General features: G+C 44.0%; 2 protein-coding genes across 4 annotated transcripts in view; both read right to left on the bottom strand.

The window, feature by feature from the left end:
• Window positions 1–818: 818 nt before the first annotated feature.
• Window positions 819–11,924, bottom strand: SIRT7 (sirtuin 7). 2 transcript variants are annotated; one of them, XM_069064039.1, is made up of 10 exons: window positions 11,750–11,923; window positions 11,521–11,658; window positions 10,983–11,087; window positions 7,919–7,989; window positions 7,687–7,759; window positions 6,662–6,760; window positions 6,343–6,579; window positions 6,139–6,219; window positions 5,294–5,400; window positions 819–1,597 (listed from the first exon to the last, which is right to left on the bottom strand). In XM_069064039.1, exons 1-10 carry the CDS (start codon window positions 11,840–11,842, stop codon window positions 1,390–1,392), a joined length of 1,212 nt encoding a protein of 403 aa, XP_068920140.1. In that variant the 5' UTR covers window positions 11,843–11,923; the 3' UTR covers window positions 819–1,389. The 2 variants fall into 2 exon arrangements, with proteins under 2 accessions (XP_068920140.1, XP_068920141.1); XM_069064040.1 differs by lacking the exon at window positions 11,521–11,658 and having other exon boundaries at window positions 11,750–11,924.
• A 76-nt stretch (window positions 11,925–12,000) lies between these two features.
• The window catches only part of MAFG (MAF bZIP transcription factor G), a 12,237-nt gene continuing 3,182 nt past the window's right edge, over window positions 12,001–21,055 (bottom strand). For both annotated transcript variants that reach the window (XM_069064042.1, XM_069064043.1), the window contains exons 2-3: window positions 17,988–18,049; window positions 12,001–17,869 (exon numbers count right to left, since the gene is read on the bottom strand). In XM_069064042.1, coding sequence (XP_068920143.1) covers window positions 17,417–17,869; window positions 17,988–18,023 — 489 coding nt within the window. In that variant the 5' untranslated portion in view covers window positions 18,024–18,049 and the 3' untranslated portion in view covers window positions 12,001–17,416. The remainder of the gene's footprint in view (window positions 17,870–17,987; window positions 18,050–21,055) is intronic.

Below are 21,055 nucleotides of genomic sequence, written 5' to 3'. Positions count from 1 at the left end.
AGCAGGCCGCGCCCCTCAGAGTGCTGCCACTCCCTTCCCTTCCACCTATGCGGCAGCCGGTTGGAGGACGCCCCTCGCTTCCCAAGTCCCGCCCCTAGTCCAGTCACGAAGTTACCTGCAGCATAGGAATTCCCCTCCCTGTACTCTTTGAAAACCAGAGTATCCTTGTAATGGCTCAAGGTGCCCACCCGACCCCAGCCCCTCCGCAGAAACCAGTGCCTGCCTAGCAATGGGAAACCCCGGAGACGATACCAGGTCCAATGGTACACACGATCTTTTATTCTATCTTCTCCACCTCAGAATTTTGGAGCAAGAAAGGTAGGGTTCAACTGAGCCAACCCGTGAAGGTTACACAGCTAGTTGTCAGAGTGGCTGGACTAGAACCCTGACCATCTGACCTTTCCAGGACCAAACTTGCACCTTCTTACATCGGATCCACGTCTCTTGTCAGACTTACTAAAAGTACTGTTCCCTCTTTAAGACATCTATGTGCTTGGGGCGGCCAGGTAGCACAGCGAGTAAGAGCACCGGATCGAATCCCGGGCTCAGACACTTAGCACCCACCCAGAAACACCTGGCCGTGTAACCTTGAGCAAGTTACTTAACCCCGATTGCTTAAAAAAAAAAAAAAAGACATCTATGTGCCTAGTCGAGGTCACAAGACTTCTTACTCCACCTAGTTGAGTTTTTTTTCTTCTTCATATTATGCTTATCGAGAGTCTAAGGTGCTGTAAAGGATGCAATATGTACAGGTTAAGGCAGTCTCTTTACCTGGATAATATAGAGTAAAAAAAAATAACCACAAACACACCAAAAAATCAAGGTATTGCAGAGGAGTTTAATTGAAAAAAATGAAAGGATCTGCTTAGAGCTTTTAGAGAGGTCAAAGCCACCTTATTACTGTATACTCAAATACTGAAAAAGATATCTATAGTTAGCAACATTTTTAGTAACAAGTGGTAGAAATACAGTTCAGGGCCCTAAGAGCAGTCTGGTGAACTGAGGTAAAGGCAGCTGTGTATTTTTCCTCATGGCCAGCCAGATGTAAAATGTCACCAAGTCTTTTATCTTGTAGAAAATTCTTAGTCTGCCACTTCCTCATTCAGGGACTAGATGAGCTAGAGATGTCATCGATAGACCCTAATTCATGATTGGGTGCAGTTTGTAGCACAGAAAGTGGTACAAAGAGCTAGGAGATAGGCTTTCAAGGGGGAAAAAAGCCCCAGATAAATTACTAAAAATCCCAGTACAAAAATTTCATCCATTATTCTCCCTTACCAGTCAACATGGAGGTTAATTTCACCCTTCATGGTGACTTTTGACCCCTGAATAAGGTTTCCTGAAGTTATTTGAAAAGTGCCAACTGTCTATTTCCCTATAGGCATGGGGCTACATTTTTTTTCTCTTTGTGCCTTTGGCGCACCCCCTGCCAAACCAGCCACCTGAGAACGGCACTGAGCTGAGTGGAGCCCCTTGCTCCTTATGATCCCTGGGCTGAGTCTCGGCACTCTGTGGGGGCACCAATGGCTTTCGGCTGTGGCTGCCTTCTTCATCAGCACGGAGGGGAGTTGCCAGAGAGAAGATGGGGTCTTGCCACCTATCAAAAGGGAGAAAGATATATTAGGTACCACTCAAGGCAAGCACTTGAATCTGACTCACAAACATACTCTTTATTAAAATGTGTGGCTGAAACAGGTTCCTCTCCTGTTACTAAATGATAAACCAGAGTGTCAGAAGTAGTAACCCACTCTTGTTTGCTATTTAAGAGGCGATCAATTTTTTGTTTGCCTCCCTCACCTACCAAAACCAAAACCTCATTAATTTTACCATAATGGAAGGGAAGACCATTCTGTAAAGTATAATCTATAAAATATATTTTAAAGAAATTAACTCATTCAAAAATTAAGCACCTGATGCTAAATGTGGAAGGCGTTCAGATATGACTCCATGCCTTCACAGAACTTAAAATCTAAGAAGGGTATAAGACAGTGTATAAAATAATTGTGTTATACAATGCACAAAAATGCATCAGAGTTGTAAAACAAAATGTCATGTGAAGTTCAAGGGTGGAAAGAGCTTCAAAGAATAAGTTACATTTGAGTTTGGCTTTAAAGGATGGTCACACATTATGTCTGTACTGTAAACTAAGTTCACACAGGATCTATTCGTGTGTGTTGATTACAACAAGTTCCAGGGCACTAAGAGGAATCCAGAGGTACTCAGCATGCTGGGCAGACCATCAAGATTACAAGATCTATAATCACCAAAAACATTTCAGGCTAATAATTATGCACAAAGGAAGAAAACAAGTAGATGAAAAACATTTACAGTTAACTATATGATATACAGTTGGATGACCAGCCTATAAAGCTCATCTGTATATACTGATCAGTATATTACTGACTGGTACATATTATATAATGTACTAATTCGTATGACTAATGTACAGTATATACTCTACATACTGATTAGTGCATTCTGTAATAACTACCAATCAGTATGTATTGTACTATGTACAATATCAGTCATACTAGTACATTACTGATTAGTACATATTGCTAACACATGAGCTCTAATGGCTGGCTGTTCACATCCAAATGCCTAAAAAAGTCCTTTTTTTGGGGGGGGGAAGGGGAAAGGCAAGGCAATTGGGGTTAAATGACTTGCCCAAAGTCACACAGCTAGTTAAGTGTCTGAGGCCATATTTGAACTCAAGTCCTCCTGACTCCAGGGTTGGTGCTCTATTTACTTTTGCCACTTAGCTGCCCCATATCCTAAGTCTTAGTAGGAATTCTTCATCCATTTGCTTTTTCCTCTGTGGATAGTTAGACTGAACTCTGTTGAGTGGTTATAGATCTAATTTAGAAGGCTCTCCTGGATCCTGAGAATTGATACAATCAGTTCTGCTTATGCTCCCTACAAAAAGGAATATTCGGAGTATCTTAGTTTATATATGTTATAAAATATGAGGAAAATAATGGGAGAAAGACCCATATGTACAAAAATGTTTATAGCAGCTCTTTTTGTTGTGGCAAAGAATTGGAAATTAAGGGGGTGTCCATCAATTGGGGAATGGCTGAACAAGTTGTGGTATATGCATGTTATGGAATATTATTGTGCTATAAGAAATGGGGAGCAGGCAGTCTTCATATTTACCTGGAGAGGCTTAAAAGAACTGATGCTGAGTGAGAAGAGTAGAACCAGGAGGAATTTGTACACAATTACAGACACAACATATGTGTGATGACCAACTTTGATAGACTGGACTCTTCTCAACAATGCAGGGATATAAGTCAATCCCAAAAGACGCATGATGGAGAGAAAAACGTGCATCCAGAGAAAGAACTAGAAAGGACTAAATTTATATCCAGGTGGAAGCAAAATACCTGATCTTTTTCGTTCTCTTATTTGATTTTATGTCCTCTTTACCATTTTTCATTCCAGCTGGTATAATCCATCCTTATAACCTGACCATTGTATAATGTGAAAGTATTTACAGATCCTATACTTGATTATAAGACGCCATGGGGGGGAGGGGAAGGAGGGGGACAAAATGTGAAATTCAAGGAATTGTGGAATTGAATCCTGTAAACTAAAAGGAAACAAACAAATTAATAAATTAAAAATTGAATAAAAAAAAAGGCACCACAGGTAAGGAAAGGATTTCTGGGTGGGATTAAGAAAGCCTTGGAGAAGCTGATTAGTCAGATCACCTGCTTTGTCTGATTGAATTATTTGCTATCATTTAAAAAATTCGTCTTTTCTGTTACAAAAATCAGCTCTGTAAATCACTCCTGATCTCTTACATCTGAGGAGGTGACCTGATTTGATATGCAAATATTTGCTTCGTGAATTAAATCATAGACCGCTCAGTAAAAAAAAAAAAAAATGAGGAAAATGTCAGAAAAGTGACTGCCTTACAGTGATCCAGTGGCTTATTACTTCTACTTTTCTGGTAACAGCTTAGTCTGTCTTGGACAGACACTAGAAGATGAACCATGAACTGGGCTCAAAATTGGCAAAAAGAAGTGGCTAGACTACCTTTGGGAAACAGTACAGTTAAAAAAAAACCCCAATATTCCTCTGGTAATACTATATGTCTTTGAACCATGGGATATCAGTCTCCAAAGTATTAAAATTACAAGTTAACCTAAAAGGCACTGGTGGATGTGAGTAGGCTGTAGCCCATTAACAAGAAACAACTGCATAATAATTAAGGAGATATCATCAGAGAATGTACTACTGGAAAAGAAAGTGGGCTGGATTACAGGAAGAGGGATAACTAATGAGTAGTTTATGTACTCCACTGGGGCCTACGCAATGTGAAGGGATCCAAAGGAAGGCCCTCAGCATGCTAGGCAGACCAAGAATGGGAATATGGAGAAAACAGCATAGGATGAGTTTGTGATCTGCACCAATGGAGGCCCTACATCAATATGATCATATATCCATCGAAGTACTAAAGTTTATAAACTAAGATTGGAATAGATATTAATAAATGTGTTGTTTTTAAAAATACAATTCATATTACATAATACCTAACATTACATAACACCATCAACAAATGTCCTTTAAACACAAAAATTGCCAGGTCCAGAAGCTGAAGAATCATTTATGCCTACAATTCTTTCCTAAAAAAAGCTACTGACTTTGGAATGTCCTCCTTAAAATCTTTGAAAAAAATTAACATAAATAATGCTTTTATTTGATTAAGTTGTGCAGAACTACAAACATAGCCTTTCCAAACCAAATTTTTTGTTTTTACTTCCCTGAAATAAAACTCTTATTTTCACTAGCAAAAGACATGGAGAATATCAGCACATAAAAATTAACTAGAAGACAAATTATCCAAAATTTATCTAAAATTTCAAGCTAGATTTCAGTCAACTGCAACTATCCTTAGAAGCAATTCTATCAGATGCCCTTATATCTCAGCCACTCCCTTAGGTTTAAACCAGCCTTACCACTTCATTAATAACCAGGCTGAAAGGAGAACAGGAGGGTTCATAAACAAAGTACATAAACAAGCAGGACAGTTTTTAAACTAACATGTTAAACTAATAAGCTTAAAAAGAGGCAAGTTATTCACAGTAAAAATTTGGTATTTTATATACAATTCCCCTTTTCTGTTCTTTATGAGGAAATGCCCATGTTAATTGGTGTTTAAGTATAGAACAAAAAATTCAGTCTGCAAGGAGAGGCAACCACGTCTATCTGTCCACACAAAACAGGCAAGGGAACCGAAGGCTGTCTGTCTGAGGCTAGAGACCCGGGTTGTGATCATACCACTCACCTATTGTAGTGGGGGATCTCAAGACCCAGTTCATTCATTAGCAGTTGCATGACATCATCACATTTCCCATGAAGTTTCAAGGCAGCCAGGTCATCTTTTGGTGTCCACTGAGAACAAAGGGGGAAAAAATACACATGCATTAAAAAAATGCTTTTCTAAAAGTATACAGGTATTGATATCTACTGGCTCAGAGCTGATAAGTGATATTTGTTGATTTCTCACAGTGGGCTAAGTCTAGTACTAGGTACTGTGTGGAAGAGGTGAGGTACCTCTTGAAAGAGTCACTAAAATTGAGACTCATTAGTGTTCCTAGATTAGGGTCACACTCTTCCAATGCCTAGAATGCTGGAATCCTTTCTCCCCCCTGCCCCACCATCCCCACCCTAATCTCTGGCTTCTGATAGCTTATTTAGTATTTGAAGTTCAACTCAAAAGCTACTTCTTCCACTAAGCCTGATCCCAACCCCATACCCTAAGCTGGAAATGATTCCTCTATCATATGATCTTACAGTACTTTATCTTTTTCTTACGTACTTATATTCTAATTTGTGTATTTATGAACATTTATCTTCCATACCACCATGTAAACTCTAAGCAGAGACTATGTTATTTATATTTGTATTTCTTCCTGTGCCTGGCACACACTCATAGTGCATTAAACACATCAGATGCTTAATAAATTATTTTTTTGGAGTAAATGAATGGCTACACCCCTCCATCACCTGTACCTACCACTAACCTCACCACCATCACTCCACATTCCTATTTTATTCAGTATTTCCATTCCCCTAAACCTGATATAATAGGTAGGTACTTCCAGACACATTTCAATTTTCTCTAATTACCTGTAAGTTTACAATGTAGAGTTTAGGCCGCCGACTAGGGGGTTTAGTCATACACCAGAGACGTGGATACTTCTTCAGCACCTGTCAGAATTCAAACAAACAAGACTATAGGAAGCTGAGATTTAAATGAGCCTAAATGTTGAGAGGGAAAGGAATAACAAATTACTGAAATTTAATCTGCTCATTACTTTTCTCATCTAGTACCTTTAAGCTGGATCCCAAACACAGAATTGTGTCTGCTTTGCTTGCTGCCTCGGTCGCTGCTTCCCAGTTCAGAGGCTGCCCCAAAATCCCCCTCTCACCAAAGTGCACAATGGTATCTCGAAGCTGTGCCCCACACTTATGACAGGTCCGGCCTGTCTGGTGTCTGTGCAGGGCTGTTCGCTCTGTGACATCAAATACCCTCAAGTACTCTCGGTTGGGAGTGCAGGAGGTGCAGACCTGAGGAGATAAGAGGCCTGGTGAGTCAGAGTTCACTGTGTTCTCCCTCAAAGCTTCCCAAGTCCCAACTATGGCTGCTCACCTCAATGTACATGTTCCCATGAAGTTCTGAGATTGCTGAACGAGGTAATCCACTCCGTAAATGGAGGCCATCACAGTTCTGGGATACCACATGCTGTACCTTCAGGGGAAGAACAAGGGTGGAAAAACAGCAAGATGTACTGAGGAATCTTCCTACCTCAGTTCAAGGTTGGCACAGCAAAGAGCTCACAACACCAGGACCTAGGGCAATATCAATCTTGCCGAAAGCCTCAGGATGTGAAGGGAAGTATGGCCAAACTATAAGACAGTTGGATCCCACTAAAGAAGCAGTATTGAGTCCAAGCAGGAATTGGATAAGACACCTAAGAAAGTCTTGGGGAAATTGTTTTTAGTAATGCTGTTAGGGCTTTGGGAGGTAATTGGCATATCTCACCTTCATGATGAACCAAAACAATGACCAACCTGCTGTTGCCTTTTAGTGTCATAAATCATTAGAGGTATCAATGTCCTATCTGCTTTCCCTCACAGCCACTGAAGATTCTCAAAGTTTTAGGTTAAGAATCAGGAGTTACCATAGTCCTTAGGGGAAAGCTGTTTTGAGTTATTACATCTGATTTCCCTAAAGGCCAGTTCACTCCTGGCTTCCTGCAAATGAAGTTGATGAACAGATACATGAGCAAAGTCAAAGGAGCCTCTTCTAGCATTACTGTGGCTCCTGAAATCCACAGAAGCAAATAAAAAAGCCAGAGGGATGCTGTTAGTGTTTAAATTCTCTTCTAAAGCTGGCCACCTGAAAGACATTTCAGAGATCCTAGTAAAAGAAAGGCCTTCTCTGCATTAGTCATTTAGGCCTGGAGATGCCTAGCTCACCCTGCTAGTTAGGTAACAGAGAGGATTAAATCAGGATGACTGAACCAGCACAGACCTGGAAGCTAAACCCATCCAGGAAGACTTCTCAAAAGGGTGAATCAAGATATTTTGGAACAATGGAAAAGAAACAAAAAAAGTTAGGTCCTCTCCTTCAGGCCCTGGAAAATAGAAGTGCTAGACACCCTGGACTCTTACCAGCTTCTGCTCATGTAAGCGGGCGATGCTCATGTGGGTGAGGGTGGGCTCCGCCTCACTCAGATCGGCAGCACTGCCAGATGGAAGGGAAAAAGGGAAAGGTGAGGAGGAGCTGCCAAGTTCAGGTTCACACTACATCTGACATCCCTCCATTTCACAGGGAAAGCCTCTGTAGCCTGCCTAGGAGGTAGAACAGGGGCAGAGAATTAACTTCTGCATTATGCTTGCTTACCTAACACTCCTCCCTTTCTGAAGCAGCGTCCACACTCCATTTGGGCCTCGGTAATCTGGGATGGAAGCTGCCTGCATGGCCAGGAAATACATGAAAGAAAAGACAAGCATGAGGAAGGGCGTCAACTGTAACTATTGGAAGAAGTCCAAGAATAGGCAGCAAAAATGATATTGCTGTCACAATAGTCATTATACAATTCTATACACATACTCAGCATTTTGAGAAGGATTATTTCATGCTTTGAATTTTCATCTCCAGTACCTAACACATAGTAGGTGCCTGATAAATGTTTGTTGATTGATGTCTTAGACTACTGAATCAGAATAACTGGTGCTTTATGAATCCCTAAGTGGTGGAGGATTGTACTGTTCAAATTCTTACTACTAGATACCATTTCCTTCAAGTAGGTTTTTTTTTTTGAGTTTCAAATCTCCCCCCCGCCCCCCACATGCAGTCAAACATAGAATCTACAAATACCTTCACATTAAACATCTGTCGGGTTGTAAAGAAGGATTATAACTAATGGAATGAACAATGGGAAAGAGGAAACAAAACAAGAAAAAGAAAGAGAGCAAGTAGTTTGCTTCAATCTGCATTCAGACGGCAGCTCTTTCTCTGGATGTGGATATCTCTTTCCATCATGAGTCTTTTGGAGTTGTCTTATAACCTCACATTGCTGAGAGGAGTCCAATCTATCAAGGTTAGTTGTCACACATACTTTGTGTATGTAATTGTGTACAAATTTCTCCTGGTTCTGCTCTTCTCACTCAACATCAGTTTATATATGTCTCTCCAGGTTATTATGAAGTCTGTCTGCTGCTCATTTCTTATAGCACAATAGTACTCCACATTCATATACCACAATTTGTTTGGCTATTCCCCAACTGATGGGCATACCCTTGATTTCCAATTCTTTGCCACCACAAAAAGAGCTGCTATAAATATTTTTGTACATACGGGTCTTCCTTCCACTTTTATGAGCTCTTTGGGATACAACCCTAGGAGTGGTATTGCTGGGTTAAAGGGTATGCATTTATTTATAGCCCTGTGGGCATAGTTCCAGATTGCTCTCCAGAATGGTTGGATCAGTTCACAAGTCCACCAAAAATGCATTAGTTTTCCAATTTTTCCTCTCCAGCATTTATCATTTTCCTTTTGTTATCTTAGTCAATCTGCTTGGTGAGATGTGGTACTTCAGAGCTGTTTTGATTTGCATTTCTCTAATCAATAGTGACTTACAGCATTTTTTCATATGCTTATAGATATCTTTAATTTTATCCTCTGAAAACTGCTGGTTCATATCCTTTGACCGTTTATCAAATGGGGAATGACTTGTATTCTCTTCAAATAGTTTCTATTCCCAGGATTGTTGTAAGAATCAAATGAGATAATATTTGTAAAGCACTTGGCAAATTTTTTAAAGCACTATATAACTATTACCTGTTATTATTATTGTACCTCTAAACAGAGACCTATCAAGATAGAATAAAAATTAAGTAAAATTTCTGAGCAATTCTAACCAAAACTACATATATTTATCTTAGGGCATAGGATATTGAAGAGTAAAATGGGAAAAGGGAATTATCTGGCTCCTGAGCTAGATTTAATTTGATCTTTGAGGAAACTTAATTTGCACACTGTTGCTAAAGCCTGGGGTGGTTAGATAGCATAGTGGATAGAGTGCCAGGCCTGGAGTCAGGAAGATCTGAGTTCAAGTCAGGCTTCAGACATTTACTAGCTCTGTGACCCTGGGCAAGTCATTTACCCTGTTTGCCTTAGTTTCCTCAACTGTAAAATGAGCTGGAGAAGGAAATGATGAACCACTCCAATATCTTTGCCAAGAAAATCCCAAATGGGGTCATTAAAAGTCATACACAACTGAAAAACAACAAAGCTGTAACCTAGATAATAATTTCTGTTACAGTAGAACTCTGGTTCTCCCAATGTGGAATTTCTAAACCAGCAACACTCAAGAGTCTCGCTACATTCAGCCCTCTCATATGCCACTTAATGCTTCAAGGCCTCTTATTACTGTATTAAATATTAATCTGACTACAGGGAACATAATAGTCACGTGACTCTGTGAGAACAAAAATTGTTTGATCCACAGAAGTGTCAGTAAAGAAGGTATAGAGATGTGAACAAATCTGTAAGTTAATTAACACTTCAAAGGACAGTGTATATAGTAAGTGACAATCTGTAACAGGGTATGATTTCCAACATGACTAAAAGTGTCCTCCCTATATATTTCACTCCTTATTCAATGTCTCTTTTTCCAGTTTTTAAAACTGCAGATAATGGAAAATCAAGGATTATTTCTCCATACTTGGTGACAGAATGCTGAAGAGTGAGCCAGAAGCACATTTTCTTTATATTGTATCATACTTCGGAATGTGGAAGTGAGGCAATTCTAGTGATTGGAGATTTGGAAAACTGGGTTCCAGTACCACCTGTGCTACTGTAAAACTCTTGGCCTGTCCTTACCTATAAAATGAAAGGGTTGGGAAACTGAACTAGGAGATGACAGTTCTCAACTTTCTATATTGTCACTTTCCTTCCCTTCCTTTTTCCTCAGTGCTTAGTTATACCTTATTATAAGATTTTAGACTAAGTGAGCTCCCTAAAGGAAGGGAGTTTGTTTCTGGCTTTTCTTTGTATTCCTGTTACTTAGCACAGAGCTTAACATCTAGTAGGTGTTTAATAAATGCTAGTTAGCTGACTGTTTTAATTTACTAAATTCAATGCAAACATTTAAAAGTCTATTATATGCAAGGTACTATGTTAAATATTGAAGCTTCACATTCTCTTAGTTAGGAGTTCGATATTAAATATTATTCCAAAGCAATAACAAGTTGCTGATTTTATGTGGATTCCCTTAGGAAAAAAAGTTCTTAAATCTGGAGTAAACCAATGGTCCCCAGGGGGCACCATCCGCAAACCTACCATCCTATCCAAGTGGCCCTAAAGAGATTTTCTGGGCCAATAGTTTCAGAGCAGCACTTCCAGAAAGGATTTCTGAGAGTCAGGTTAACCCTAAAGAACACAACGTCACTCCTTTCCCTACCGTGCTAATTCCGGCTCCTGTGTAGATGACCAAGTATTTGGCATTTTGGACAGCTACAGCCAACTCCCTGACTTTCCTCCTTAGTTCCCCCGGGTCATCACACACCTGAGGAGACACAAGAAAGGCGGTCAAAACCCCCCCACCCCTCCCAGAACAAAACACCGAAGGCTAAGGAGCCGCCAATGATTTCCTGATCTATGGGTCTCAGAGGGGTCGGAGGCCCTTCAGTCCCTTCCAAAGGCCGATGTTTTTCTTTTTTCTTTCTTTTCTGAACTGGGAGCTGATCTTTCTTCCCTCCCCCCCCCCCCAAAAAAAAAGAGCTTGCTCTTAGGGAAAAGAAGGCTCTGCGAGCCTGGCAGGGACAGTTCGGAAGGAGCCGGGCAGGGGCAAGCGAGGCCCCCAAGGTCGTATTTCATCGCCTTCGATTCCGGAGGTAGCCGGAGTCGGGCTGTGGAGCCTCGAATGGCCCGTGCCGGGGTCAGAGGGCTGGGGGGGCCGGGAAAAGGCAAACAGGGCCGGAAGCGGGGCGCGCACTCGCCTCCTGCTGCCGCCTCTTCAGGCCCTCCCGGCGGCGGCTCCGGCCCTGCAGCTCCTTCACCAGCTCTTCGCTCTCGGCCAGCAGCCGGCACTCCTCCGAGCTCCGCTCCGCTGCCGCCTTCTTCAGAATCCGGGACACCTGCGGGGGGAGGGGACCCCGACGGCCGTGAGGGGGAGCGGGACTGAGCCGTCCGCGCCCGAGGGGACACCCCGGGCCGTGCCCGGCCTACCTGACGGAGCCGGTTTCGCTGCTGCTCCTCCCGCAGGATCTTGTCCCTTTCCGCCGCTTTCCGTTCGGAGCGGCTCAGGCCGCCGGCGGCCATCGCTCCCCTAGGCAACCGGCCGCGGCCGCTTCCGCCTCCGAAGTGAGCTGCGCGCCTGCGCAGCGGAGCCTTCTGGCCCCGCCTCTCGCTCCTCCCCGTTCCACCGGGCGCCGCCCCTCCCTCCTCTGCACCCCACCAAAGAGGGAGGCAGTCGGTGGTCTCTTTAAAAGGTTTTTATTGATCATATACAAAATAAAGAAAACCTTATACAAACAAACATACAATATATACAGCAATAAATACCCGGGGGGCCCGTCCCCGTGCCGCCCCGCCTGGACAATAATTTAGCAATAAATACTGAGCTGGGATGGGGGAAGAGGCACCCAGAGGTCGACCCTGGCTGCCCCGGACTCCCCCACCCGTACCCAGACCCCAGCCTTGCTCGCTTCAAATCCGTAAAAAAAAAAAAACCCAACGCATATTCCAAGGTGGCTCGCCTATACCTGCTCCTAGTGGCTTCAGCCCCAGGCAGAAGCCCTTGCTCAAGGCTGCCTCCTCTCCCCACAACCCCAACCCACTCAAGGCCAAACGCAAGGAAGCAGCAGAACCAGGCATACCAGGGGCAGCCTTTGTCTCGCCGCTGGAAGTGCTCAGGATGCTGCTCTGCCCCCGTTCCCATTTGGTAAAGGCTTAAGAGCAGGGCCGACTGAAGGGATGGGAGGGAAGGGGTGACACTGTGGGGGCAAAGTCCCCTCTAATGTGCCAAACAGGGATCACAGCACCCAAGATGGGAAGCACCCACCGTGGGAAAAGGCTTCATTGAGGACTTATGGACCCCTCTCTCCCCTCTCCCACCATTCCCAACCAACCCAACTTGGTCTCCTAGAGTTTTGGGTGGCTGTGGCTGCTGCAAAGATGGGATGGGGATTCAGATACTTGGCAAACACAAATGAGCACACATCCAGACACAGGCAGACAAACAAGGGACAAGTGGAAAGCTGTCTCTAGTGCACAACCCAGCCCCACCTTAGGCTTTCCTCTAGATCCATCTCTTCTGCGTGTTTCAATTGTGCCCTTAGTAATCTCCATCTACTTACTCCCAAGCCACTGGAAACTGACAGGAAAGGAAGAAAGAGCCATAAACTATTATTCAGTGGCTTCTGGGGAGAAAAATCGTTAATGTGTCAGTTCCTTCCAACAAACCACAATCTAAAAAAGTAACTCAAAAACTCCCAGTGCGGAAATAGTGCTGCAGACTGAGGCCTCATGTTCCCCAGTCTGTGGAAAGGGAGCTTTGGCCATCTCTGGCTGCCACAGAGGAGCTATCCAACATGATCTTACCTCTCATAGCAGTCTTCAGGCAAAGAAAGCTATAGTCAAGCACTAGGAAAACTCAAGCAAACTACTGACAGACATTCCTGAATCATGAATAATAATAATAATAATAGCTAAACTGAAAAAGAGACTGTCAAGACAATACATCTGGAGGTGGGGGAATGGGAAGAATCTAAGACTCCAGGAAGCACCACAAACCATACACCACACATATAAGTCACATTTCTACACAAATGACAACACATCCCCTGGAATAGCAGCAGCCAGTGACCCTTGGAGTGTATCTGTTCTGGAGCCCGGGGCCCTCATTCAAGAGTGAACCTATTCTTCATCCCACAGATTAATTCAGAGGCTTGCTGTGAGCCCCCTTAAGTGGGCTGAGAGGGGTTTAGAGCAGGGTTAGGAGGACAGGAGAAATACACATCATGGTATTACTTTGTAGGTGAGTTTGGAAGCATTGGCCCCATATGAAGCCCTTGATTCCTTGTCAAGAAAATTCAAAGGAGAAAGAAAAGGAACACAACACCCTCACAGCAGGAAACCTGAACAAATGAGGCCCAGGAAAACACAAAACACCCACACACAGACACAATATCTACTCTAGAGAAACCAAGGTGAAGGACAGGGAGCACCCATGAAAACAGGGAAATCCCTAAGGTCTGGCTGGGATGGGAGTGGACAAACTCCCCTCAATCTGGGGAAAACATTTCACCAAATGTGTCAGAAGAAAGGAAGCATGAATATCTTGATATGTCACAACTCCAAAAACAGCAGCACTGGACAGAAAACAAGGACTCTGGTTTGGGCTTGAACATGCAGAAGAAGCCTCTTCTCCCCTCAATGGGGGTTAAAAATCCAGTCTTACAGACCTCACTCCTTGGTTCTGAACACATCTTTCTCCCTGCCTCGTAAGGTCCTTCCTCATTGCCCAAGCTGAGTGGTCCAGAGAATTATTCAGGTACAGCCCTACAGCTAAGGATAAAACTGGCAATTGCATTTTAAAAAAAAGTGTGTGTGGGGGGGTCAGTCCCTGCCCTGACCTGGCATGATGTAGTGGAAGGAATGCTAGACCTAGAGTCAGGAAGACATGGGTTTAAATCCTGCCTCAGGCACTTACTAGCTATGTGACCATAGGCAAGTTATTTAACTTCTCTGGGTCTCAGTTTCCTCATCTATAAAATGAGGGGGTTGGATATGATGACCCCTGAGGTTCTATCCAACTCTTCAATCTGTGAGCCTATGAGATTTTCTTCCCTTGACCCTCCAAGTCAGGTCTACACTAGACCAAAAACTCTCTTTTGGGTATCTTAAGTCATTCTTTGACCCTGCTGACAGCCAATGTGAACTGTTCAATAGTGTGGAAGAAAGCAGACCATCACAGGTTCACTTAGAAGTTACTTGGATCAAAGCTGGTGAATTTTTCCCAGGCCCAGCTTACAAACGTACAAGTTTCTGAGTAAACATAGCCAGGAGGGGCAATTCAACCCTACCCTCCCAGCAAGGGGTATCTCCTCCTTCCCCCAGCTTCCATCCTACCTCCATCTCAAGGAAGAGTCTAGCCACACCTTTATAGAGATATAATGCCTTCAGCAAGAACCACCTTTCATCCTGAATCTAGTTTAAATAGTCAATAAGGTGGGAGGCTTTGCACTTTCTTTTACTGGTTCTTCCCTTAACCCATACATTCCAGATAGAACCTGGGGGTCTAGCTTAGTCTGTAGTACTCAAACAACCCAATGGGAAGAGGTGGACAATGCCAGTATTGCCAGAGTTAGGGCTAACTGCCCTCCTTCAAGGTTGGTATTTATATAGCTGAGCAATCCACAGTCACTGCTCAGACCCCTTACCCAGACTTATCCCTTTTGGACATATCACTAACAAGAGCTTGCTGAGCCAGGATAAGGGGACTAGCTAGCTCTGTTGGTGAGGCCAAGACAGGGTTTTTGGCTCGATTCCAAGAGGGAGAATTCTCTGAAAGCTGAGTGGCCAAATCTCTGGAAGACACAAAGACCAAAAAAGGGGAAGAAGGAGGAGTCAGGTCAAAAAGCTGCCAAGATGTTTGAAGGTGGTGGCATGGGTTGGGGGGAATGGATGGAATAAGGAACTAGACAGAGCACGAAAGATTGTTGGCATCAGGTGAGATGTCTCACCAGGCCACCCAAAGAAGGTAGAGGTGAGGAAATGTGTTGTTTTACATACCTCCATACCACCGAACTGGAGGCAATATATACAAATACTGCTGATGCAACCTCACTATAACTGATCCCATTCTGGGATAAATATGGGATAACTTCCTGCCCAAGATTCAAGTTCTGACAGATGTCTGGCCAAAGGGCTTCAGCCTAAAGCTTCATGTTTAGCCCCTTCATATGAAGTCTAGGAATAAAGTAGTGGCCAGATTGGATACCAATTACAGTTTTCGTCATGTCAGGGAAATAATGAGGAAGACAGCCAGGAAAGACAGTTAACCTATACCCCAAATTTATACCTATGGCAACTCCTTGGTCCCTGAAAGTCTACCAACCCAGGATACAGGGAGGAGAATGTGGAAGCTGCAAGGATGACTGCCTGTGCAGACAGCTCCTGAAGTCATCTCTTCTGCCATGGGCCATCACAGGACCAAAGCATAAAGGGAAAAAGCCAAGGTGTCTATTCATGAGCGATGAGAATGGTCCAGCCCTATATCTCATCAACATGAGACATCCCATCCAAAGCCAAAGCCAAATCCTTGCCAGCCCTAGAGAGCGGTTCTTCTGGCCTTTGGTGTTCTGCCAACAGGGGACTCAGGATGGATTGGGAAGAGAAGGAGGCAGAAAGATGGGAGATTGGGTAAGCACAGATCCTGCATCTTCCATTTAAATGCTCTGGACAGACTGTGCTGGGAATCCAGAAAAAAGCAAAACCAAAACCAAATCCAAAAAACAAACACGGGAAGAACAGACACAAGAATGACACCCACATGTCAAAGGTCACCAGAAGCACCAGCACGCTACCGCCGCACAAGACCTCACCAGGCACGGACGACACCACGGCCACCGGCAAAGAGACGGAAGCAGAAAGGGCAAAAGAGTAAGTCACTTTTGGTACAATTGCAAAAGAGATATCAAAGGACGTTAGGACTCGCCTTCTGGTCGGTTTTGTGGTTAGGCTTTTTTTTTCGTTTTTTTTTTTAACTAAGTTTTATAAATAATGTCTGATAACTCTGTGTTTATAAAAACTAAACTCCAACAGCCACAGAGAATTATCCAAAGAAAGGATTTACAACAAAGGATTTTTTCCCCCAAGTTCCTCTCTCTTTTTTAAATTAACAAAGTTTCTAGGATACTTTTTTTTAACCTTTTCCATTTCCATGGTCAAATACTCCTCCTATTCTGTGTTTTTAAAAAGACAATTTTATAAATACTCTGCAGCTTTTTCTTCTTTAGTCTTTAAACTTATATAATTTAATAGCTTCTTCAAAGGAACTTTTCTCTTTTAAATAAAGGACCATTTAACCACACAAATAGGTTGTGTAAACAGTGACACAGGACCCACTGCTAAGACACACTGTACACACCCTTCAAATACGCTCACAACTAGTGATTTTGGTCTTGTTCAGTGCAACGTGTCAGGCACAAAAGCTGTGGCTACTGGCTCACAGCCACCATATGACACCCTGTCCTCCCCCTAGGACCTCCCATCACCTCCCCCATCAACCAGGGAAGCACTACTTCACTCTCCCAGTCTCACTAGGACATTCTGTACTTTCCCCATTAGAACAAGGCCTATCTGTCCCCACAATATGGAGCTATTCAACTTGGGTATGTCTATAACAAACCACTTCAGATTGAACAATTCCCCGAGGTGGATCCTAGCTCCTGATACTAGGGGTAGTGAGGACAGCAATCTGAGGTCTGGGAGGTAACCTGGGGCTCAAGAAGGGACAGGTCCCATCCTCCCAAACCAGAACATCCCCTCCCCAAAGACAAAGGCGTCCTAGCACACTCTCTCTATGCCAACAGGGGCACATTGGGACTCCATGTCCACAGGGCCTTGGTACCCAGAGGAAGAAAGGGGGCCACCCCACATCACCGCCGCACCGACCAATCCCAACGCACAAGACACATGACGATAATGATGAAATCAAAGGGGGCTCAGCCTGGAACCCCCGGGGTGGGAGGTTGTGCTTTGCAGGGAAGAAGTGGGAGAAGAGAAGAAGGAAGAGAGGTGGGGACACGGCTGTTGAAATTGCCTTGTGCCTAACCACCCCACATATACCCGCCGCCGGGGGAGCATACACACACACACACACACGTGTCACTACGACCGGGCGTCCGTTTTCGACTTCACTATTGTGATGACACTGGTGGCAGCCACTTTGCCAGGGACAAGGGGCCCCATGCTGGCAGTGATGGGGCCCCGGGCTGGGGTCACGGGGCTTCGAGCCACCGTCCTCGCAAAGTTCTGCAGGGCCTCGTACTTGGAGCGGAGGGCATCCAGCTCCAGCTTCATGCTGGCATTCTCAGAGGCTAGCTTCTCCACCTCCTGCTGCAGCTCTGCCTTTTGCTTCTCCAGCTCTTCCTTCTGGGTGACCCTCTTTACTCGGCAGCTAGCAGCATAGCCTCGGTTTTTAAGTGTGCGCCGCCGTTGCTTCAGCTGAATGATCTCCTCCTTTGAAAGGCCCCGAAGGTGCTGGTTCAGCTCTCGTACAGACATTGTTACCAGCTCCTCATCTGTCAGGCTGGTGCCATTCTCACCCGGCTCCCTCTTCACCTAGTGGGGTAATTAAAAATGGTATAGTAATTAGCCTCAGGGATTCATTCCCTACCAAAAGATACAAACCACATGCTGTTCTCTCTCACATCTTGCTCCTTCCCCTTCCATCACTCACCTTCAAGGCCTTATTTCCTTTACTGGGGGTCGTCATAACCTGGGAGCCACGACAGTTACTCTCTGTAAGGAAGAATAGTTGCAGAGTTAAAGGATAATTCTAAGACCCCTCCTTCTACGAAAAAGAGAACAACTTAACTCTCTCTGTTCAGTTGACCCCATCAAACCACAGTTGTTCCACTTTTCCCTGACCTCATTTAGATAGGTTTATGTAGCTATGATTTCTAAGATCCCTTCTATGTCAAAAAATTCTTCTGCTCACACCGGTTTCCTATTTCTCAAACTGACTGGGGTTGCTTCCTTGCTATCATTACTAGTTCAGTTTCCAAAACACCTGAGCCTGAAAGAAAGTCCCCACACCGGAGCAGATCTCTGTTAGGCTCCTCTAAAATTGTGCTGGCCCTCTGCTCTTCCCCTTTGGGAATTGGGGCTGGGGCCAGTAAGGTTAGATAAGTATAGAAGAAGTGAGAGAAAACAGTTTAAAGGGAAAACAAGAGAAGTGGAGGTAGAGATTAGAAGGAAAGAGATCGGGGAGGGGCTAGCCTAGAAGGAAGCCAGGAGCTTTAAAAATAACTTGGCAGCCTCAGAGAGGCTGTTCTTAGCGAGTCATGCTGACTCAGCACATCACTTTGCTCTCCCTCACCCACTTTGGCAATCCCAAAGTCCAATCAACCAGCAAGGCCCAAGGGACCCAGACAGCCTGAGTCCATAAGCCTGGGTCCATATGTTAGGGAATGGAACATCAGTCAGCAAAAGGCATTCTGCTTGACAGCTGAATGAAGGAATGTACACCTGAGTTCATCCCCTAAACACCTCTCCTACTCCTCTGAAGGTGAGAAGGGATATGGGAAGAAATCCCTGCCTCTGAGATCCTTTGTTTTAACATAGAATAACCACATCAGTGGTCCAGACCAAATTCTACTTGGTTTTCAGGGAAGTAAAAATTGAAAGTTTTTTACTATAGCCTTTGAAGAAGTAAGCTTTGGACAGAATTTAGTGTGAAGATGATCCTTGACTCCACTGACCTTTGTAGACAAAGTGGACCCCACATGACCATAGATTCAGAGCTGTCAGGGAGAGGTCATCTAGTCCTTACTTATACATGAAGAAATTGAGGTCTAGAGAAGTTAGAAGGTGTTTTGCCTGGGGTCCCATAGAACAAAAATATGGAGATATCAACTTCTATACCGTGCCACACTGCCTGCCAATCTTCAGCTACCTTCCAGCAGATGCCTCTTTGCCCATCTGCCAGGTCCTATTTGTTCATGGGGTAACAGTCCTGGCTCCTGTGGCTTTGGGTTGCAGAATCTTATAGCTCCCACTTGCCACACACAGTTTCATTGCAACCAGGGTATTTCACAAGGCCCACCTAGCACTAACCACTCAGGGGCTCTGCTTGGACATGGGTTAGCCAAAGGCTGTGCCATTTGAGCTACTAATTACTCTCTGAATAGTATCTGCTGCACATTTATGCCTGACTCCTGCTGGGAATAAACTTCCCACAGTGCCAAAGAACATAGCAAATGGATCACAAGCAGCAGAAACTAACACCAAATAGCCTGTCATTTGACAGGCTTTCCCATACTAAGCCTTTTTTTTTTTTCCTTTAAGAGAGAACCTAGGCACTTTTATTTTTACCATCATGCCTCAGCATTCCTTGACTCCTCCCCACCATAATAGTACAAACATCTTGTGCCTACATCAAGATTTATACTTTTTAAAGCATTTTCACATTTATTATCTCCCTCTAGCACTCAGAACATCTTGGACTTGTCTGCCAGTTCTCAGGTTCTCCAAAGTTCATGTCTTTACCCAATCTCCCCTTCCCAACCTTCATACCAATCCCCAACCACAAACTCTACTCAGGGCTGATGAATGGTTCAGAGACTTAACAAGGGAAAGAGGGTAGTAAGACAGATATTCATTTCCATGGAGGTTTTTTTTTTCTTTTTGGAGGGGGGAAGGTAGGGCAATTAGGGTTAAGTGACTTGCCCAAGGTCACATGGCTAGCATTTGTGTTAAGTGTCCAAGGCCAGATTTGAACTCAGATCCTCCTAGACTCCAGGGCTGGTGCTCTATTCACTGCGCCACCTAGTCACCCTTCCATGAAGGTTTTTTAATTCTAAATTTTAAGGGGTAAGAGTCTCCACACTCAGGTCAGGGAAGTTCTTAGTCTAAGGAGGGAGTTTCAACTGGAAGAGATTGAGTTATGGAAAGGGGTGTGTACAGGGGAAACAAAAGGAAACTTTAGGAAAAGATGGGTAGCCTAGGTAAGGGAAAGGCATACCAGGACTGATTAGGCATTCCTTCTACAATGAAACTACTTTGGGGTCAGAGGAGAGCCAACATAACTAGGTCAGGGAGAAAAGCTCCTTGGAGAAAGACACCTGGTTAAGGACACATTGGGTCAATCTGACAAAACTCCTGAATCACAGCCAAAATCAGGAGGCCTGCCTCAGGACTGATAAAAGTTGCAGAACAAAGTCAAAGGACAGAGAGATGCAGAATCAGAACTCCTAGGTCTATACTGGTGAATTATTTCTTTGACGGAGACATGAAATATCTTAAGGCTCCAAGGGAACCTTGATCCTATAGTCAGCATTGATCCTTTCTGGAAATGCTGGCTCCATGACTGAGGTGATCCAGGACCCATTTACTTGGATGAGCATAAGGCCTCCTAGTTTTCCCCTGCATACAATGAGGCCACATTCCTAACTTTATCTGGGGTTTGAAAGACAGTACAGACTGGATTTCGTGTAAAGGAAAAAAGATCAGTTTGGAAGTTGTCCCTTGTGCCTCCCACAGAAGGTGCCAAAGACAGGTACCCTTAGATAGCCTTAGGAGCAAAACCCTTTCTCCCTGACCTGCTGACTGCTCAGCACAATGATGACTCCTTGAAGAAAGATCAGAGTGGAAAATGCCTAGTGTGACGGCTGGGAGCTAAAAAGTGCCTCTTCAACAGATTTCACCCTAGCACAGAAGGCCTGAACTCAGCACAAGTACAGCCAATCCTCTTCTAATCGTGTGTGTGTGTGTGTGTGTGTGTGTGTGTGTGTGTGTGTGTGTGTG

The sequence above is a fragment of the Petaurus breviceps genome, unplaced genomic scaffold (genome assembly GCF_028583685.1).
Source record: "Petaurus breviceps papuanus isolate PSGF00001 unplaced genomic scaffold, PetGlider_PUasm1.0 90617, whole genome shotgun sequence".
Taxonomy (NCBI): domain Eukaryota; kingdom Metazoa; phylum Chordata; class Mammalia; order Diprotodontia; family Petauridae; genus Petaurus; species Petaurus breviceps.
Note: the sequence above shows the minus strand (reverse complement) of the source record. Positions and strands in the feature narration are given on the sequence as shown.